Source organism: Canis lupus, chromosome 26 (genome assembly GCF_048164855.1).
Source record: "Canis lupus baileyi chromosome 26, mCanLup2.hap1, whole genome shotgun sequence".
In the NCBI taxonomy this organism is placed as follows: Eukaryota; Metazoa; Chordata; class Mammalia; order Carnivora; family Canidae; genus Canis; species Canis lupus.
Window position 1 is genome coordinate 24,183,311 of NC_132863.1, and position 20,378 is coordinate 24,203,688.

Sequence of the window (20,378 nt, forward strand, 5' to 3'; positions counted from 1 at the left end):
TTGGCTTGGCTTTCTTTATTTGTCTCATCCCCCCACACTAAGGCTCCCCGCCCCCCAACCAAAATGGCCTTTAGGTAGTGCTGTCAACTAACTGACATTATTGAAATATTGACATTAATCGAAAGAGATTCAGAAACCACTAATATTTATTGAGCACCTACTATGTGCTAGGAGTGGTCTAAGAACTTTATATACATCTCATGTGATTCTAACTCCTAGCAGGGTCAAGATTTGAACCCAGACTTGCTGGCTTTGTTACTAATGAAATTCACCTAGCCTGTTGCAAATTTTATGTCCTCCTATATAAAATGGGGGTACTTTACATTGCCACAAAGCACTGGTGAATATTTTTACTCAGTTACCCATTCTTCCTATCAATTCCCTCTGATGCTGATACTACTATTATTGCTGTAACCATTAGGCTATTGGGTTCTTTGCTGTATCCTCTTGTTTGCCCTTTCCTACTCTAAACAGACTTAGTTGTTGGGTTAACATTTCACCTTTTAGGGCAGCTTTCTTCCTTTCTTTCTCTCTTTCTTTCTTTCTTTTTTTTCTTTTTAAGATTTTATATATTTATTCATGAGTGACAGAGAGGCAGAGACATAAGCAGGCTCCATGTAGGGAGCCCGATGTGGGACTTGATCCCGAGACTCCAGGATCATGCCCTGAGCCAAAGGCAGATAGATGCTCAACCGCTGAGCCACCCAGGCATCCCAGGCAAGTTTCATCTTTGGGAAGCCTTCTCACACTGCTCAGGGTTCCTTATGATGTACTCTTAGAGCACTACATTGGAGACAAGTAGCATTCTGGTGGTTAAAATATTGAAATGCCACCAGACTGATTGATAACTCCTGCTCCCCGTGGACTTTGACAACCAATTGGGTAAGACTTCCATCTGGAAGGAGGCCTCCAGGACCCTATTTCATTCAATGTAGGTGCTGTCACCCCTGCCACACATTGCTCCTGCCTAGCACTAAATCTGATTCATAACTTTCTTTTTAATATTTTATTTATTTATGAGAGACACATAGAGAGAGGCAGAGACACAAGTAGGCTCCATGCAGGGAGCCCGATGTGGGACTCCATCCCCAGACTCTGGAATCACATCCTGAGCTGAAGGCCGACGCTCAACCACTGAGCCACCCAGGGATCCCAGTCTGATTCATAATTAAACAGTAATTGGAGCCATCGGTTTTGTCCTCTGCCTCCCCTGCCAGACTGGAAACTTTTGTTTATTTTTATTTACTTTTTAAAGAAGATTTTATTTATTTTGTAGAGAGAAAGAGAGGGAGCACAAGCAGGGAGAGCAGCAAGAGGGAGAGGGAGAAGCAGGCTCTCTACTGAGCGGGGAGCCAGATTCGGGTCTCCTTCCCAGGACTCTGGGATCATGACCCGGGCTGAAGGCAGTTGCTTAGCCGACTGAGCTACCCAGGTACCCTTATTTATTTTTAACTGCTTATTTTTTAGGATTTTTACTTTTAAGTAATCCCCTATACTCAACATGGGGCTTGAACTTAATAACCCTGAGATCAACAGTTGCAGGCCCTATCAATGAGCCAGCCAGGCACCCCCTATACTGGAAATTTTAAAAGCTGAGAGGCTCTGGGCGCCCGGCTGGCTCAGAGGGTACAGCATGTGACTTTGATGTCGGCTGGGGAGACCCATGTTGGGGGTGTAGAGCTTACTTAGGACACACACACACAAGCTAGAGGCTATGTCTGATTTTTGCTCACTATCAAATCCCTAGATTCTGATTGACCAGGGGAAATAAATCTTTGTGGAACACATGAATAAATGACATCTAGACAAAGACCCCGCTCAAGACCTTGGTCTGCTGTGATGCTGGGCAAGTCAGTTGACCTCTCTGAGCCTCAGCTTCCTTTTCTGAAAAGTGGGTGTAACCATTCTTTCAGCAAGTCGGGCAGTGGGACACAGGACTGAGAAGATCCTCGCTTCTGCGAGACTTAAGGCCGACAATAAAGCCATAGACGGATAAACAAGATGACTTCACAGGTACTAAGAGGAAAATAAACAGATGACGAGGTCATTACAGCGTGGTCACAGAATGTGCCTCTAAGGTGACTTTTAAGTCTTTCCTCAGAGCGCCTATCAAGTATCTTTATTATCCAATAAACCCTTTTTTGTAGAAGTTCATCGCACAGCCCATTTTCCTGGCTCCTGAGGTGGAGATTTTGCAGCGGGACCCCGCCCTGTAGGAGGAGTCACAGCCGGCCTGGGGCGGGATCTCGTTGGCTTCCGCAGGCCACGTGGTTGGGCTCCTCAGCCGTCGATCATTGGCCGGGCCCCGCCCCCGGCGCGCGGCGAGTCCCTCTCTATAAAAGGAGCCGGCGCGGAATGACGAGCCCGTACGTCGGCGCGTAACGGGGGGGTGCGTGTGAGGTCATCGCGCGGGCGGGCGGGCGGGGTCGGGCGGTTTGAACGAGACGAAGACGGAATCGAAGCCGGGCACAGGCAGTGGACGCGGTCCCGCCGAGAGCCGGTAAGCCGGCCAGCGGGCACGGGGCGGCGGCCGGGGGGACGGCCGGGTGGGCCTCGGGCCGGGCGGGCGCCTGCGGGCCTCGCGGGCCGTGCCCGGGCCGCTTCCCACGGCCGTGCGGATCGGGCCGGGTGGGGGAAGGGCGGGGCCGTGACCCGGCGCGCGCGGGCTGGGCTGGGCTGGGCTGGGGGCGCGCGCTCAGTCCTGCCGGGGGCGGGGCTTGGGGCCGGAAGTGGGGGCTGCCCCTGGGCGGCGTGGGGCTTTAGGGCCGCGGCCTGGGTGCGGGGCTCGGACAGCGGTGGCTGGAGGTTCCGGGTTGGTCGGGCCCGGGTGGTGGGTGTGTGTGGTTGAAGTGAGAGCTGCCGAGAGCTCTGGGGATCCCCACTGTAGGAGGCGGTGTCGCCTGATGGTCAAGAGTTTGTGGTTTTGAATTCAGGCCTGTGTTCATTCCATGCTGTGCGACCTTGGGCAGGTGCTTGAACCTCTTGGCCTCTGTTTCTTCATCTGTAGAACGGGGACGGTGGTAGGACTGCAGGAAGCTCTTATCACAGCACGTGGCAAGAAAGTAAGCCGGCTCAGTGGACTGCTTCCTTTCTTCGCTGGGTATTCGTTGAGCGCATAAATGCTGGGCGCTGTGCTGAGCAAAGGCCTGTCTCCATGCATCTGCATTGTGGTGAGGAGACAGATAGGAACTAAGACAATGAATACCTGGGCAAGATAATTTCGTATAATTACTACGAAGACAATATAACAGGGTGATATGAACAGTGCTTTTCCCATCCCTGCTTCCAGCTCCCCTGAGGTGCTTCAGGGCAGAGTTTGGTCTCTCCCCCATTTTAAGGATGAGGATCCTGAGGCCCTTTGAAGGGAAGGTACACCAGGCCTGGCATTCACTTCCCTGTTGGGACGCTGTAAGATAATAATAGCAGTTCTTTGCTAATTGGGCACTTGCTCTGTGTCAGGCACTGTGTTAAGTGCTTGATGTGGCATTGTATCATTTAATACTACACTATCTCTAGGAGATCCTATCCTCATTTTACAAATGAGGCACTGAGACTCTGAGAAGTTATGTGATTTGCTTCATGCTGTTCAGCATTTGGCTGAAGCCACATCTGTGTTCTGAGTCCAGGCTTTTTTTTTTTTTTTTAAAGAATTTATTTATTTATTTATTCATGAGAGACACAGACAGAGGCAGAGACACAGGCAGAGGGAGAAGCAGGCTCCATGCAGGGAGTGCGACATGAGAGTCAATCCCAGGACTCCAGGATTACACCAACCGCTGAGCACCTAGGCTGCCTCTGAGTCCAGGCTATTAACGTCTGTATTATGCTGCCTTTCTTGAGAGCTAGTGTGTTTCATACCAATGTGCCTTTGGTGGTGGTGTGTCAAAGTGCTTAGCACAGTTTCTTGCACATAGAGAGGCTTCAGACATGATGTGCTTTTCACTGACGTGTTTTCACTTAGATTCTCATTTAATCCTCACCACCGCCTTGTGTGGAGTATATTGTTCACCTTTTACAGGTGAGCTATTTATGATCCAGAAAGGTGAGGTGTTTACTCAGGGTCACATGGCTTTTTTTTTTTTTTTTTTTTTTTGGTGGTATCTCCCGCTCTATTTTTCCATAGGTATCAGTATGGTGCCTAGAAAGTAATAGGGTGCCTCTCAGCCAGCATTCAATCATAGTGGGTTTGAGAACATGCTAGGAGAACTGCTGAAGGAGGAGAGATACCTGGGGAGGTAGGTAAGAGAGCTTTTTTAAAGGCAATTGAAACCTGGATCACAGAGCCTTTTATACACACAAATGTGTGCTTGCATAGTTGGCATGGGTCTTCCGTTGAGGTCAAGCAATGGAATCTTTATGAAGGAGGAGTAAGCTGTAGCTTGCTGTAGCTTTGAGAACTAGACTGTTTTGACTGCCTGGAAGAGCCAATTAATTGGTTGAGTCAGTGGATGTTTATTGCATATCCACAGGGTGTCTAACCCCATGTCTTCAGTGGCTGCAGAGTTTGCGGAGCACAAGGGACCAGGTATTAATGTACTGCTAATGAAAGAGTTTTAAATTATATGATGATGAAAGGCCATTAACGTTTTCTGAGCTGGGGTGTGGTCAGGAGACACACGTGGCTTAACCAGCTGCTTACATTTTATGGTAGCATGACCCATACAATACCCAGTGTATGTACGAATGTCACCAAAATAGATTACAAGAGCTGAGCCTGGAGCGTGTTTTTTGTTTGGATATGTCTCTCCTTGGTACCTGGTAATAGTGTTTTTCTTTTCTTTTTTTTTTTTTTTTGGTAATAGTGTTTTATACGCAATATGCATTTCATTTATTCATTGAGGGGTTTTAAGCAAGGGAGACTTGATCTGATTTGTGATTCAGAAAATTCTTGTGGTTGCTGTGTAAGGATAGTTTGAAGCACCGAGATTAATTTGAAGGCTGCTGCAGTGGGTCCGGATGATACAGCAGGTCTTGGGCACTGTTTTTGGTACTGGAGATAGAAGGATGAGTGGTACTAGGTCCCTCCCTGCCCTGGATCATGTTTGTTTAATGATACCACACCAGGTATTTCATGTGCCTTATCTCATTTAAACCTCACCTAATAATTTTTTTTTTTAAAGATTTTATTTATTCATTCATGAGAGACACAGAGGCAGAGACACAGGCAGAGGGAGAAGCAGGCTCCATGCACTGGGAGCCCGACATGGGACTCGATCCCACGTCTCCAGGGTCGCGCCCTGGGCCAAAGGCAGGCGCCAAACCGCTGCGCCACCCAGGGATCCCTCACCTAATAATTTTTAATAGGTAGCATTAACTCATAAGATGACTGAGGTATACTCAAGTAACTTGCCCAGGGTCATACAGTGAAAGAGTGACAGCCTCACACTCAAACCGGGTTGTCTTGGCTTGAAATCCTCAGCTTTTTTCATAGAGCAAATTGCCTCCTGGCCCAAAACTGGTCTGGGAATGATTCAGAAATGAGAGATAATGACAATCCAGTGTGATAATGCCTATCTAGAGGTTTGAATGAAGTGCTGTGGGAACAATTAATTTCCCAGTGGAGTCAGGAACTAAATTGTGTTGGCTTCTTGTATGAAATGGTTTTATCATCTGAGTTTAAAAATGTAAGAGTGTTGTTGGTTTGCTTTCTGAAAAACGCTTATATAGATATAGTTTTTCTGTCTTTGACAGTATCCTGCCAACTGGAAAACAAATAGCTTTTACCCACTATGTGCAAGGCACTGTGCCATGTGCTGTGGGGGGGATGGGTGAATGTGGGATGTGAGGGCATAGACCTGATAAGTTATTTATCTTGCCAGCCCTCAGTCATCCCACTTATAAAAAGATTGGTTGGGTAGATCTGTCTCTTCCAGCCCTCACATTCTGTATGACTCATGAGGCTTGCAGGAGATGGGTGTGGGAAGACCAATTCATGTACTAGACACTACGTGGATGGAAGGAAGTGCCACAAGAGTGATATCTCATGATGGCTCCAAATCCTAACATGATCTGGTGGCTTCTTTTCCTACTTCTGTTCCTGCTCTCCTCTTGCTTATTGGGCTTACAGCTACCTTTCACATCTTCATGTGGCTGCTTCTTTCTGATTGTTAAGGTCAGATGTCAACCCAAACTTTACCACATTCCCCACCTCCCCATTTCCTAAATGGTTGATATGAAATGATATTTGTTTGTTCATTTGACCCATGTCAGCCTTCCATTACTAGAATATGAGCTACCTGTGGACAGGCAACTTGTCTCTTTTGCTTAACCATTTCCTTGGCCCTACAACAGTGCTTGATAAACATTTATTGACTGAATGAGGATGATGATGGCATCCACATTTAATAGCATTTTAAGCTACTGTGTTTCTCTGTGTTTTGAATTTGCAAGCCTAGCAGAACAGTGAGGGGCAGCATTTTCTAGTGGCAGGGAAAGAAAGTGGCTGGCGAGGCTGAGCAGGTTTGGATGCCAGTCCTAGGCAGGGCTTCTAGGTTGAGCTTCTCTTTCCTCACCTCTCATTCTCAATGAGGAGAATGAGGTGAACCTTGTGGAGAGTTGTCAGGGTAAATGACAAGTGTCTGTAAAGCTCCTCGGATGTCTTCCTGTTCCCAGGTGGTTCAGGAGACCATTATTAGTACCAAGGACCCTTCACTGTAAGGTCATTTCCCACCATGTTCGTACTTAGGTTTTTGAAAGCTTATTTACTATTTTGATTTTAAAAGTGGATATAGTCTTTAAAAAAGAAGTTGGAAAATAGTGGAAAATATAAAGAGGAATTAATAAAAGCCCACCATCTGAAGGAAATTCTTGTGAACATTTTGACATGTCAACGGATAAGTTTTCTGAACAGAGAACATGTTTGTGTGTTGGCCTCCTTCATAGAGCATTGAGTCATCTCTTTACATAGTGTCTCTGATACCTTAAAATTTAATACTAATCATATTAGAATGGGGCTAATTTTTAGGCTGGCAGGGGTTGGGCCATTCAGTTAGGGTCATGCTTATGTGTGGCAATCCAAGCTCATGACTGGAATCCTAGTGATTTGGCCTCTTGGGGGTAGAAAGTAAGCGTTTAAAAATTGAGCCTACTACAGGTTTGTTCTGGGTTACTGACTCCAGGAAATGTTTCCTCTCCCTTGCATGCCTAATAATGTGAGCCCTTCTCTTTTCCTCACATGCTGTAGAAGATGGCAGTGAACGTATACTCAACGTCCGTCACCAGTGATAACCTAAGTCGACATGATATGCTGGCCTGGATCAATGAGTCTCTGCAGCTGAATCTGACAAAGATTGAACAGTTGTGCTCAGGTAAGAGAAATCCACTAGATCATTTTTCCAGGAAAGCCTGTAGGTCTTTCAGGAATGCACAGGCCTGTATCTGACTGCAGAGGCCACTGGTTTAGGTTCTGTGTCAAGGCTGCCTCATTTCCTTCTTTCAGCCTCGCACCAGTTCCTCTTCTGGAAGGAACTATGCTAAGAGAGTGTGCTTCTGGCCCACGTACCACCATCTTTAAATTCTGAGGCCTGCCGCTTAGCCCAGTTTCTCCATCTGCACTCTTGTGCATCCAGATTTTTCTTTTTTTTTTTTTTTCAGATTTTTCTTTTTTTTAAAGATTTTATTTATTTATTCATGAGAGACATGCAGAGGGAGAAAGCAGGCTCCATGCAGGGAGCCTGATGTGGGATTTGATCCTGGGACTCCAGAATCACCCCCTGGGCTGAAGGCAAGTGCTAAACGGCTGAGCCACCCAGGGATCTGGAGTGCATCCAGATTTGAAATGTTTTATTTGAGGATGACAGTTGTAACAATTCTAGATTTATTTATTTATTTATTTTCTGTTCTAGTTTTATATTAGTTTTATCAGTGGCATGTTTTATTCCCAAGTAGGACAAGACCAAAGTCAGGCAAATGCCATGTCAGCCACAATTTTATTGAACTGTTTTTTTTTTTTTTAAGATTTTATTTATTAAAAAAAAAAAAAAAGATTTTATTTATTCATGAGAGACACAGAGAGGCAGAGACACAGGCAGAGGGAGAAGCAGGCTCCACACAGGGAGCCTGACGTGGGACTCGATCCTGGGTCTCCAGGATCATGCCCTGGGCTGAAGGCGGCACCAAACCGCTGAGCCACTGGGGCTGCCCTGAACTCTTGTTTAATAAGAATTTAGAGAGGTAATGACTTAAAACAAAAACAAACTTTTTTTTTTCTGTGTATACGAATTGATATTTAAAAAGTTAGGAAGAAGAAAATAAGAATTGTTGGTAGTTCTAGTATTCAGAGAAAGCTGCTGTTGGGATATTTTCTTTCACTTTTCTGTGCACATATATATTTCTGTATATCCCAGCTTTTTTCACTTAACTATATTGTGAATATTCTCTAGTGTCATTCACTATCATAAAAATAACTTATTTTTAATGGCTATGTGCTATTTCTGTGGATATGCTGGAGTTGTTTATTAATCTTCCTGATTTGGGGACATTTATGTGGTTTCTAATTTTTCCATAGTGATTTCTAGAATAGAAATGGAGTTACTAGGTCAAGGAGTATGAATTTTAGGTTCTTGATAATTATTTTTCATAAAGATGTTACTGGTTTCTATTTCCTCTAAAGACTTCTTGTCTCACCTTTTGCGGGTTCTGCTGACTGTCTTAACATGATAAGGATTGTGTTGGGATTACCAAAACTGGGTCTACCACAGATAGAGGTGGGGTCAAGAATATACCAGAAGGATGAGATATGTATCCTGCTGCTACTTCAATTCTTCTCTTGTCTGTGAGAGAGAATTAGAATTGTTCCTGGGTGTAACAATAATGGTCATTTAATTGAACACTTAGGTACCAGGGTCATGTAAATACTTTTCCAATATGGCTTCATGCAATTCTTACTATATACCTACATGAGGTAGAGATGTTTATTAACCCTAGTTTACAGATGAGGAAACGGGCTTAGAGAAATTGAGTAACAAGTTCCGGACTATACAACCAAGAACAGAATTGAGACTTGAACCTTTGTACAGATCAGCAGCTGATGTTCTTCAGTTCCCATGCCTTACTCGCTCTCCACGCTATTCCTTTACTGGTGCCATTTGGATTTATTTATTTATTTACTAATGATTTTATTTATTTATTTTGAAAGATTTATTTGAGAGAGAGAGTGGGGATGAGCAAGGGGGAGGGGCAGAGGGAGAGGAGGGGAGAGAAAAAGAGAAAGAGAGAAAGACTCTCTGCTGAGTGGGGGGCCAGACAATGAAGCTTCATCCCAGGACCCTGGGATCATGACTGGAGCCAAAGGCAGATACTTAACTGAGCTACCCAGGTGCCCCTATGATTTTATTTTGTCTTATTTTATTTATTTATTTTTAAAGATTTATTTATTTATTCATGAGAGACACAGAGAGAGGCAGAGACAGACAGAGGGAGAAGCAGGCTCCACGCAGGGAGCCCGATGTGGGATTCAGTCCCAGTACCCTGGGATCATGCCCTGAGCCAAAGGCAGATGCTCAACTGCTCAACCAGGTGCCCCTATTTTATTTTATTTTTTATTTATTTATTTAAGATAGGGCGAGTAAGAGAGAGACAACATCAGCTTGGGGGAGTGGGCAGAGGGAGAAGCAGTCTCTTTACTGAGCAAGGAGCCTGATGCAGGGCTCAATCCCAGGACCATGGGATCATGAACTGAACTGAAGGCAGACAGCTAACTGAGCCACCCAGGCCCCCATACTTCCTTTTTTTTTTTTTACTTCCTTATTTTATAGCTGGGTCCTAGTCTTGCTCTTCGTTTCATTTGGTCATCTTGTTATATCCCCTGTGAGGTTTAATCTCCACTTGCAGATGGTCATGGGGAGGCTCCATGCGAAGTTGTATAGTGAAACTATGGTGCCCATGTGTCATGATAGTTTCTCATTAGTTTAATTGTAGCAGGGCACAGGTTAGTTGTAGGCACAGGTTGTTAGCCTTAGATTTGTGCTGCCTTCCCCCAGTTTGTTTCCTCAGTCCCATCATTACATCCCCATTTGTTTGAGGCTCTTAAAGCACTTGTTTGCCCTGTGATTTGTGACTAATACGGGGATGAGGTCATCTCACTTTTCATTGGAGCTAGCTTTTTCACCAGTTTTCTCCCTAAAATTTGCCTCTTCCATAAATACACTCTGAAATATATTTTACTTAATTGCCAAATTAGACTTTTTTTTTAAGATTTATTTATTTTTAGAGAGAAAGGGAAAGAGCTTGTTGGGAGTAGGTGGGGGAGGGGCAGAGGAGAGGGAGAGAGAGAAAGACAATCTCCAGTAGACTCGCCACCAGGCTTCATCTCTTGAGATCATGACCGGAGCTAAAATCAAGCATTGGGTGCTGACTGAGCCATCTAGGTTCCCCTAAATCTCTTCAAGTGTAGATAAGTGGTAATGTGTATGATCTGGCTCCAGATTTAGCTCAGACAGGGAGCTATTGTGGATAGTCAGGACTGGGCATGGAGAGGCTTCAGTCTGCTCTGAGCCATGTGATTTTAGATGAGTCCCTTAATGTTCTAGTTTCTCTTCTGTAAACTGGGGTAGTAGGACTAAGCCTATCTGTTAAAAAAAAAAAAAAAAAAAAAAAAAAGCTCTCAGATACTGATTCTGTGCCAGACCCTGGAAATGAGTATAGATCTCTCAGGGAAGTGTGCAAATGCTCATTTTACAGATGGGGAGACTGCTTGTGGGGCACAGCTTATGCATTACAGAGCCTGGTTTTGAACCCAGATCTTTCTGACAACAGAACCTACACTTTTTCTGCTGCATACATGCTCTATCTTTTTTTCTCATGTCATATCTTTTTATTTATTTTTTATTTAAAGATTTTTATTTATTTATTCATGAGAGACCCAGAGAGAGAGAGAGAGAGAGGCAGAGACATAGGCAGAGGGAGAAGCAGGCTCCATGCAGGGAGCCTGATGTGGGACTTGATCCTGGGTCTCCAGGATCCGGCCCTGGGCTGATGGCGGTGCTAAACTGCTGAGCCACCCGGGCTGCCCATGTCATATCTTTTTAAAAGAAGCATTTGGAAGAGAGTTAAACAGATGTAAATTACATACAATTAAATACAATGATATTGTCTCATTAAAAATCCCTGTGAAGGATTTCAGCCTTGCAAGCTGCCTGCCATTTTTCTTATCTCGGATAAAGTGCTTTTCTCCTGCAGGACACTTAACTGTGATTTGTAAGCAAACTTTTATTCATTCATAGCTAGTTTTCCTCTGAGAGTTGTACGTGACTTCTCTCCAGGTATGTAGATGGTTGTGTTATGTCTCACATTGATGTTTAGAAAACTAGGTCTCTATTTTCTGTATGAGACCAAACAGGATGAGCTGCAGACACTATGTCCCTGGAGAAGGCCTGCTGCCAGGGGATTGGAGTCCTAGAGAAGGTGAGGTTCCTCAGATCCTTGCATTTTCTGAGGCCTAAGCAGCATCCCAGTAGCCTTTAACACTGGTGCCTGGTTCCTCCCGGTCTTACCTCTGATGAGCAGAGGATCAAGCTGACTAGAATTTTCTTTTTTTTTTTTTTTCTTTCTTTTTTTTTTTAATTTTTATTTATTTATGATAGTCACAGAGAGAGAGAGAGGCAGAGACACAGGCAGAGGGAGAAGCAGGCTCCATGCACCGGGAGCCCGACGTGGGATTCGATCCCGGGTCTCCAGGATCACGCCCTGGGCCAAAGGCAGGCGCCAAACCGCTGCGCCACCCAGGGATCCCTGACTAGAATTTTCTATGATACATGAGTCTTGAAGGATAGGAATAGGTTTTTCACTTGTAAGAGTGATGCTCTGAGGTCCTACACTATTAATGTGCTGGTTGCCTATGAAACGGCTGAGTTTTGTCAGCATTGTGAACCTTCCCAGTCCCGCCCAGGTCTGCACGCCCCAAAAGTAAAACAAGCCTTTGCTTGGCTTTTGTGAGGTAAGGTGAGGATAACTTTCAGTGACAAGTTGGCAGTTTGTTTCAAGATTCATTTCCATTCCATAGTCTCCCTGTTTTTGAGAGCTAGTCATCGAGTATTTTGGAACGGTAGTCTGAAGGAAAAAACCCTCTCATTTGGATGAGAGATTGCTTGTATCAGAAAAGGGATGTGGTTGCTTTTTGTTGACCAGTCTCTATTCCCTCAGTTCCATTTCATATTCAGGCCCTCTGTGTGTTTCCAAGGGCCCAGCACGGTACTTTCAACCTGTAGAGTGGCCCTCACTGTGTGTTCTTAGCTCTCCCTTGTCTTCTTGTCTTCTCCCCTCCAGCCTGGCCTTCATAGTTCCTGTGCTGCACAGAATAAGAGAGGTGTGTAGTGTGCAGACACTTCGCTGGCAAATGCTAGATTTCCTCTTTCCTCAGCTTGTTGTAGGAGCCCTTGAGTCAGTCTTGCTCGTGCTGTTCTGAGTGTGGCCACATCTCTAGCCAGGCCTCCTCTGCTTCATTTTCTTCTCAGGTTGTTACCTCCCTTTTCCAGATACTCCATTTTGGGCCATGATTCCACAATTCTTTCAGTGTTGCAGGCTCCTAAAGAGACTAATTCACCAAGCTCTATATGTCTTCTGATGGGTGTTTTGGATCTAGCCCTTTCTCCATTTGCTCACTGCTGGCACAGCGGTTGCCTCACCAGGCACGGGTTCCCCTGTCCCCACTCTCTGGCACCACAGTAGTATGCAGCCTTTCTTTCTTTTTTTAAATGTTTTTTTTTTTTTTTTTAATATTTATTTATGATAGTCACACACACACACAGCGGGGGGGGGGGGGCGCAGAGACACAGGCAGAGGGAGAAGCAGGCTCCATGCACCGGGAGCCCAACGTGGGATTCGATCCCGGGTCTCCAGGATCGCTCCCTGGGCCAAAGGCAGGCGCTAAACCGCTGCGCCACCCAGGGATCCCAGTATGCAGCCTTTCTTAGAGACCATTTTTATTGAGTTACTCTTCCCAAAGAAGGATCTCTTCCAACTTTACCTGACTCTTAAAGCACCTCCTTGGTTTTTCTTTGCCTTAGTTAAAACAAAACAAAAGACAAGGAACTTTTTTTCTAATTATAAGTTATTAGGATTTACAAAGCATATTAAGAAAACCATAGTCTGCTCTAATATCACAGTTTTGTGTGAGTTATTATCTTTTAGATGTATTTTGTCCCCTAATTATAGCTTTATTTATTGAGTATTTATCATAGGCCAGTTGCTTTCCAAAGTGCTTTACATATATAACCTGGAAGGTAAGGACTGTCATTTCCATTTTATAGATGGAGAAACTGAGGCATAGGGAGGTTAAACAACTTGCCCAAGGTCATTTCTTTCAGCTGTACTTTGAGTATTTAGCTATAATTGTTAGATATAATTGACATATGCTGTATATACAATTCTTATTTTTGAATATATTGAACTAACTGAAGGTCTGAAAATGGTTTAAAATTCAAAAGGAACAAAAAGATAAACAGTGAAAAATTTCCTCCTTAACCCTGTCAGCCAGCCACCCAGTTTCCTGCTCCAGAGAGAGCGTATGTATAAGCAAAAACATCCATCCATATTTTGTGTTCTTTTTTCCCCTTTTTTACACAGATAGTAGCATTTTTAATATGCCAGTGGGTGTTTCATATCAGTGTATCAGATGCCACTTTCCTTTCTTTTTTTAGGCTATGTAGATTCTAATTTCCTTGGAGAGCAGTCCCCTATGTGGACATTTGATTTCTTTCCAGTTTGTTGCTCTTATAGATCGTTAGGTTAAGTAACAAGCACATGTATGTGCCTGGCAGTTTTGTTTCTTGCTTTTTTAAAAAATTTTATTCATGAGAAAGAGAGAGAGAGAGAGAGGCAGAGGCAGAGACATAGGCAGAGGGAGAGGCAGGCTTCTTGGGAATCCCAATGAGAGACTCAGTCCTGGGACCCCGGGATCACACCTTGAGCCGAGGGCAAATGCTCAACCATTGAGCCACCCAGGCATCCCTGTTTCCTGCTTTTAAAAAATTGGAATGGGGGCACCTAGGTGGCTCAGTGGTTGAGCATCTGCCTTTAGCTCAGGTCATGATCTTGAGATCTGGGGATCAAGTCCCGTGTTGGGCTCCCTGCAGGAAGTCTGCTTCTGTCTCTGCCTCTCTGTCTCTCATGAATAAAAAAATCTTAAAAAAAAAAATAAGAGTAGGGATTATTTTTCCCATGTTAAAACATCTTGAGGCTGATTTCAATTTATTTTTTGAAAGAGAGAGCATGAGTAGGGGGAGTGGTAGGGGGAGTAGCAGATTCCCTGCTGAGCAGGGAACTGGGTGTGGGACTCAATTCCAGGACTCTGGGATCACTACCTGAGCAGAAGGCAGACGCCTAGCCAACTGAGCCACTCAGGCAACCCTTGAGGCTGATTTTTAATGACTGCATTAGTGATTCCTCATAGCTCTCTATTTCCAAATTTTATTCATCTTTTAAGATGACTCAAGCCTCACCTATTCCCTAAAGTCTGAACATGCTCACATTTTTTTTTTTTAAATTTTATTTATTTATGATAGTCACACAGAGAGAGAGAGAGAGAGAGGCAGAGACACAGGCAGAGGGAGAAGCAGGCTCCATGCACTGGGAGCCCGACGTGGGATTCGATCCCGGGTCTCCAGGATCACGCCCTGGGCCAAAGGCAGGTGCTAAACCGCTGCACCACCCAGGGATCCCCATGCTCACATTTAATAGTCAGTGTGTTTCCTGTGTGTTGTGTTAGAACTTGGGAGCTCTACACCTGGAGTCTTCTGATGGGGAAGTGTCTCTTATGTGTAGAATGTTGGCTACAGCTTTCATCTAATTCTCAGGGGTCTTTTGACCTGAAAGAGTTGAGTGCCAGGGCACTTGGGGTATTGTAAGCTTTTGGAGCAGGGGTTGCATTATGCCCTTGCAGCACAGAATTTGGTAAGGCGGGGCCACAGCAGTCAGTGAGGCTTGGTAGGTGATCAGTAACATACAACTGGTCCTGCCCTGCATCTGTCTGCATCCTCAGGCCACGGATTATGTGGGCCCATTCTGCCACAGATCATTGGGTCAGCAGCCATCTGAGAGGAACCCTGCTTGTGTTGTCAGCCTTTGTTATTAAGGCAGACTGGAAGGCAGGCCCCTTTTTAACCTATTCTGTAACTAGTTGGGACATTTATAGGAGTTTTCAGCCCTTTTGTGAAAAGCAGCTGATAGATTTTTTTCATTTCTTTTTTTCTTTTAAGGATTTTATTTGAGATCGTGTGTGTGTGTGTGTGTGTGTGTGTGAGAGAGAGAGAGAGAGAGAGAGCACAGGGGAGAGGGAGAAGCCGACTCCTTGCTGAGCAGGGAGCCTGATGTGTGGGGTTCAATTCCAGACCCTGAGATCATGACCTGAGCTGAAGGTAGATGCTTAACTGACTGAGCCACCCAGGTGCCCCAGATTTTTTTCTTTTCAACATTTGCTTTTTTTTGTGAGTGTTCTGATTTTTTTTTTTTTTAAGATTTTATTTATTTATTCATGAGAGACACGGAGAGAGAGAGAGGAGCAGAGACATAGGCAGAAGGAGGAGAAGCAGGCTCCATGCAAGGAGCCCGATGTGGGACTAGATCCTGGGACTCCGGGATCACATCCTGAGCCAAAGGCAGATGCTCAACTGCTGAGCCACCCACCCAGGTGTCCCTTTTCTGTGTTCTGATTTTTTCTTTTTTTTAAGATTTTATTTATTTATTCATGAGAGATGCAGTGAGAGAGAGAGAGAGAGGCAGAGACACAGTCAGAGGGAGAAGCAGGCCCCATGCAGGGAGCCTGATGTGTGGGACTTGATCCCAGGTCCCCAGGATCAGGCCCTGGGCTAAAGACAGCACTAAACCGCTGAGCCACCAGGGCTGCCCTATAGATAGTAAAATGGCTATTTTTATATTTATATGAAGATATTTAATTAATTAATTAATTTTTAAAAACTTTGACAGATGTCCATTTCTTCTTTTTTTTTTTTTTAAGATTTTATTTATTTATTCATGCGAGAAAGAGAGAGGCAGAGACATAGGCAGAGGGAGAAGCAGGTTCCATGTAGGGAGCCTGATGCGGGGCTTGATTCCGGGACTCTGGGATCACGCCCTGAGCTAAAGGCAGACACTCAACCGCTGAGCCACCCAGGTGTCCCAAGAACTGTGGTGATTCTTTTTTTTTTTTTTTTTTTTTTTTTTTTAAGAATTGTGGTGATTCTTAAAGCAAGCTTTTTTACTGAGAAGCAGATGACTGCTGTTTTTAAGTGGCTTTGATTGACTTTTGCTGGAATTCAATGGATGGCTTGAGAATAGTGTGTATTTAGTAAATGCACATTATTTTGCTGTTCCAGAAAAACATCCTTCATGTGTAAAGCAGTGCTGTGGGTATAGATGCCTAATAGATTATCATCTGTGTATGCACGTACACATGTTTTGAATTGATTTGTACACATCAGGATCCAAATGAGCTATACATTACAATTAATAAATTATGACTTTAAAATCTCTTTTAAAATATAACGGGGGGGATCCCTGGGTGGCGCAGCGGTTTGGCGCCTGCCTTTGGCCCAGGGCGTGATCCTGGAGACCCGGGATCGAATCCCACATCGGGCTCCTGGTGCGTGGAGCCTGCTTCTCTCTCTGCCTGTGTCTCTGCCTCTCTCTCTTTCTCTCTGTGTGACTATCATAAATAAATAAAAATTTAAAAAAAAAATTAAAAAAAAAATATAACAGGGGGGATGCCTGGGTGGTTCAGCAGTAGAGTGTCTGTCTTTGGCTCAGTGTGCGATCCTGGGGTTCCGGAATTGAGTTCTGCATCGAGTTCCCTGTGAGGAGCCTGCTTCTCCCTCTGCCTGTGTCTCTGCGCCCCCCCTCCCCGCCCCGTGGCTCTTCACGCCCCAGACCAAAGTTAGACACTCAACTGCTGAGCCACCCAGGTGTCCCACAAACTACCCTTTAAAAAGATATTTTATATATTAGAGAGAGAGAGAGAATGAGTTGGGGGATGGGGAGAGGGAGAAGCGGACTCCCCGCTGAGCAGGGAGCCCTGATGCAGGGTTCAGTCCCTGTTAGTTTGTTAGAGAAACTGGGTCATTGTCCTCTAGAATTTAGGAAGCTATTAGTGTCCCTCTCTATCTATCTATCTATCTATCTTTATTTATTTATTTATTTATTTATTTAATTTATTTAATTTATTTTAAAGGTTTTATTTATTCATAAGAGACATGGAGAGAGAGGCAGAGAGACAGGCAGAGGGAGAAGCAGGCTCCACGCAGGGAGCCCGATGTGGGACTTGATCCCAGGACCCCGGGAAAAATGCCCTGAGCCAAAGGCAGATGCTCAACCGCTGAGCCACTCAGGCATCCCAGTATCCCTATTTTAAAAATATAAATATTGCTAATTCAGTGCCTGGTACCTAGAATTTTTTCAGTATATTTTTGTTGGGTGAGGAAGTAAATCAGGCACCTCAAAAACCAGGCTTCTACTTTCTGATGCTTCTTTCTACTCAGAATGTTTTTGATCATTGAAGTGCTTCTGCTCTTTGCATTTTTCCAAAAATAATGATAATGGCACTGTTTATGCTAGAACTGGCAGGGAGCCAGATTGGTTTGATTTAAATTAAATTGAATATGCATATGATGGCAGTCTCATTCTACAGAACACCTTTTGCTTAGTCACTGGATTTCTTGCCTCCTTCCCTGGCTGTTTCCTTTGGCACATTAGCCCTGCAAGGGCAGTAAGTGCAGTGAAGCCTGCCCTGTATTAGGAGACTGTAGTTCAGTAGGCATTAGAGAAATAACATTCATGGAAATTTTAAACACCAAGAAAATACTTCTTAGGAACGGAGATGGGGAAAAAATGGGCTAGTGCGGGGAGGGAATGGAATTGGAAAGCAAATGGGATGAGATATATGTGATAATTTTCTATAGTTGCCTTTAAAATAAAATGGAGGAACACAAAAATTTCTTCTGTTTAACTTTGTTTATAAACTGATAGGTTAAGTTTATTTAGACGTGTAAAACCTCAGGGAGACAGACATCTAAGAAAAACATTTATTTAACCTCGGTCAGAGGATAGATCTTTGAAATACTTGGGAAATCCCTACTGCCAGTGGGCAAGAGGATGTGTCCTTGCAAAAAATCAGACGAAGTCACTTGTTTCCCTTTTTTCTCTTCTAGGGGTTTTTCTTCATAGTGATTTTACTGTCATGCTAGTTTCTTACAAAGTTTAAAAATTTCCTAGAAACATTTCTTCTCTCCTCATCACAGGCTTCCAAATTGGAGGTATGTTAGATTTAGCTGAAACCAGTCTTGTTATAGATTTTGAGAAATGATTTTGACATTAAGTGGTAATGAAGCTTTGGGTTTTATAGGTCCACATTATTATTATTTTTAATTTGTTGTTGTTTTAAGTAAACTCTGCCCCCAACATGGGGCTGAAACTCATGAGACAAAGATCAAGAGTCGCATGCTTGGGAGGCCTGGGTGGTTCAGCGGTTGAGCATTTGCCTTTGGCTTAGGTCATGATCCTGTGGTACCGGGATAGAGTCCCGAATCAGGCTCCTCGTGGGGAGCCTGCTTCTCCCTCTGCCTATGTTTTTGTGCACCTCTCTCTCTCTCTCTCTCTTCCTCTGTCTCTCATGAATAAAAAAATAAAATCTTTAAAAAAAAAAAGAGTCCCATGCTCTACTGATTGAGCCAGCCAGGTGTCCCAGTATAGGTCCACTTTACAACATTTTATATTCTATGTGGGTTAAGTAGGTTTGGGTAGAAGTTCATCCTGCTTTATTTATTTTAAAGATATTTATTTACTTTGGAGAGAGAGTGCAGGGCTGGGGAGAAGCAGGGAGAGGGATAGAAAGAATCTCAAGCCAACTCTGTGCTGAGTGTGGAGCCTGACTGAGGTTTGCTCTGTCTCATGACCCTCAGATCATGACCTGAGCTGAAATCATGAGTGAGATGCTCAGAGCCACCCAGGCACCCCAGTTCATCCTGCTTTTTTAATAATAGTATGTATGTATGTATGTATGTATGTATGTATGTATGTATTTATTTATTATTTCCAGCAAAAGTGGCTCAACTTTATTACAGGGAAGCTAGGGAGGAGCAGGGCAAGTGAGGGTCTCTGTTAGGAACTGCCATCCTGAGCAGGACTGCCAGGCTCCAGGTCTGTCTGGAAGGCAGGAGAGGATCAGCGTCCTGCTTCCTTTGGTCCATCATGGGCCCAGGGGTCCAGGCCCTCACTACTTGGGGCCAAGGTAGGAAACGGCCTTTCCTGTTTTCTCCAGGGTTTCCAGCAGAATGTCCATGCTGTGCTCAAGAGTTGATGCAGACCTTCTTGTTGGACAGGTCAATGTCAAACCCACCTCCTCCCAACTTGTTGAGCACCCGACTGACTGCGTTAGAGCATCCTTCACATGTCCACAGAGAACTTGTGCTTCGGCATGACTGTGGATGGCTGGTGGTGGTGGTAGTGGCTATAGCGGCGACGCTTCTAATAATAGTTTTTAATGTCCTAAGTGTGTGTATTATTCTCTTGTTCATTCAGGGGCTGCCTATTGTCAGTTTATGGACATGCTATTCCCTGGCTCCATTGCCTTGAAGAAAGTGAAATTCCAGGCTAAACTAGAGCATGAATACATCCAGAACTTCAAAATACTACAAGCAGGTTTTAAGAGAATGGGTGTTGACAAAGTAAGTAAATTTTATTCTTTCCTTTGGTTGTTTCTTAATTAGTAACTGTTACTAAGGATGTAGATGCTGGCTTGTAATTTTGGACATTTTCTACCCCCTGCCTCACCAAGTTATATCATTATCTTTTCTCCAGGTAAAATAGAATTTACTGGGAGCAGCATTTCCCTGTACCCTCCAACCCCCAGTTCCCTTGCTGTCTTCTTCCTTTATTTTGAAGTTACTAGTATCTGGAGGAATCAGCCTGTAAAACTATACTCACAATTTTTCTTTTAAAAATAATGTTTAACGTTTATTAATTTGAGATCCAATCCTTCTTATCTCTGGATTTACTTCTGTAAAGCATACCATATGGTAGAATAAGTAGTTCTAATAGAGAAGATTCTAAATACTTGATTTTTATAGTAGGGTTCAAGGAAGATCCCTTATGTGTGCTGGCAAATTCCCTTTTGCCACTAACGGTATTTGAAAATACCAGAAACATAGTCTACCAAGCTTCATTAGGACAAATACTATCTTTGTTTTATTTATTTATTTATTTATTTATTTATTTATTTATTTATTTATTTATTTAAATTTTTATTTATTTATGATAGTCACAGAGAGAGAGAGAGAGAGAGAGAGGCAGAGACACAGGCAGAGGGAGAAGCAGGCTCCATGCACCGGGAGCCCGATGTGGGATTCGATCCCGGGTCTCCAGGATCGCGCCCTGGGCCAAAGGCAGGCGCT

The 20,378-nt window shown here is 44.1% G+C and overlaps 1 protein-coding gene and 1 pseudogene across 4 annotated transcripts in view; one reads left to right on the forward strand and one right to left on the reverse strand.

Moving 5' to 3' along the window:
- Positions 1-2,350: 2,350 nt before the first annotated feature.
- The window catches only part of MAPRE1 (microtubule associated protein RP/EB family member 1), a 32,554-nt gene continuing 14,526 nt past the window's right edge, over positions 2,351-20,378 (forward strand). Inside the window, exons 1-3 of one of the 4 annotated variants that reach the window (XM_072800574.1) lie at positions 2,351-2,500; positions 7,184-7,307; positions 19,507-19,652. In XM_072800574.1, the coding sequence (XP_072656675.1) occupies positions 7,187-7,307; positions 19,507-19,652 (267 nt within the window). In that variant the 5' untranslated portion in view covers positions 2,351-2,500; positions 7,184-7,186. Of the gene's footprint in view, positions 2,501-2,757; positions 2,813-2,872; positions 3,063-3,138; positions 3,171-7,183; positions 7,308-19,506; positions 19,653-20,378 lie in introns of those variants that run through there. The other 3 variants (XM_072800575.1, XM_072800572.1, XM_072800573.1) reach the window with 3 other exon arrangements.
- On the reverse strand, positions 19,027-19,404 carry LOC140618317 (copper transport protein ATOX1 pseudogene; annotated as a pseudogene).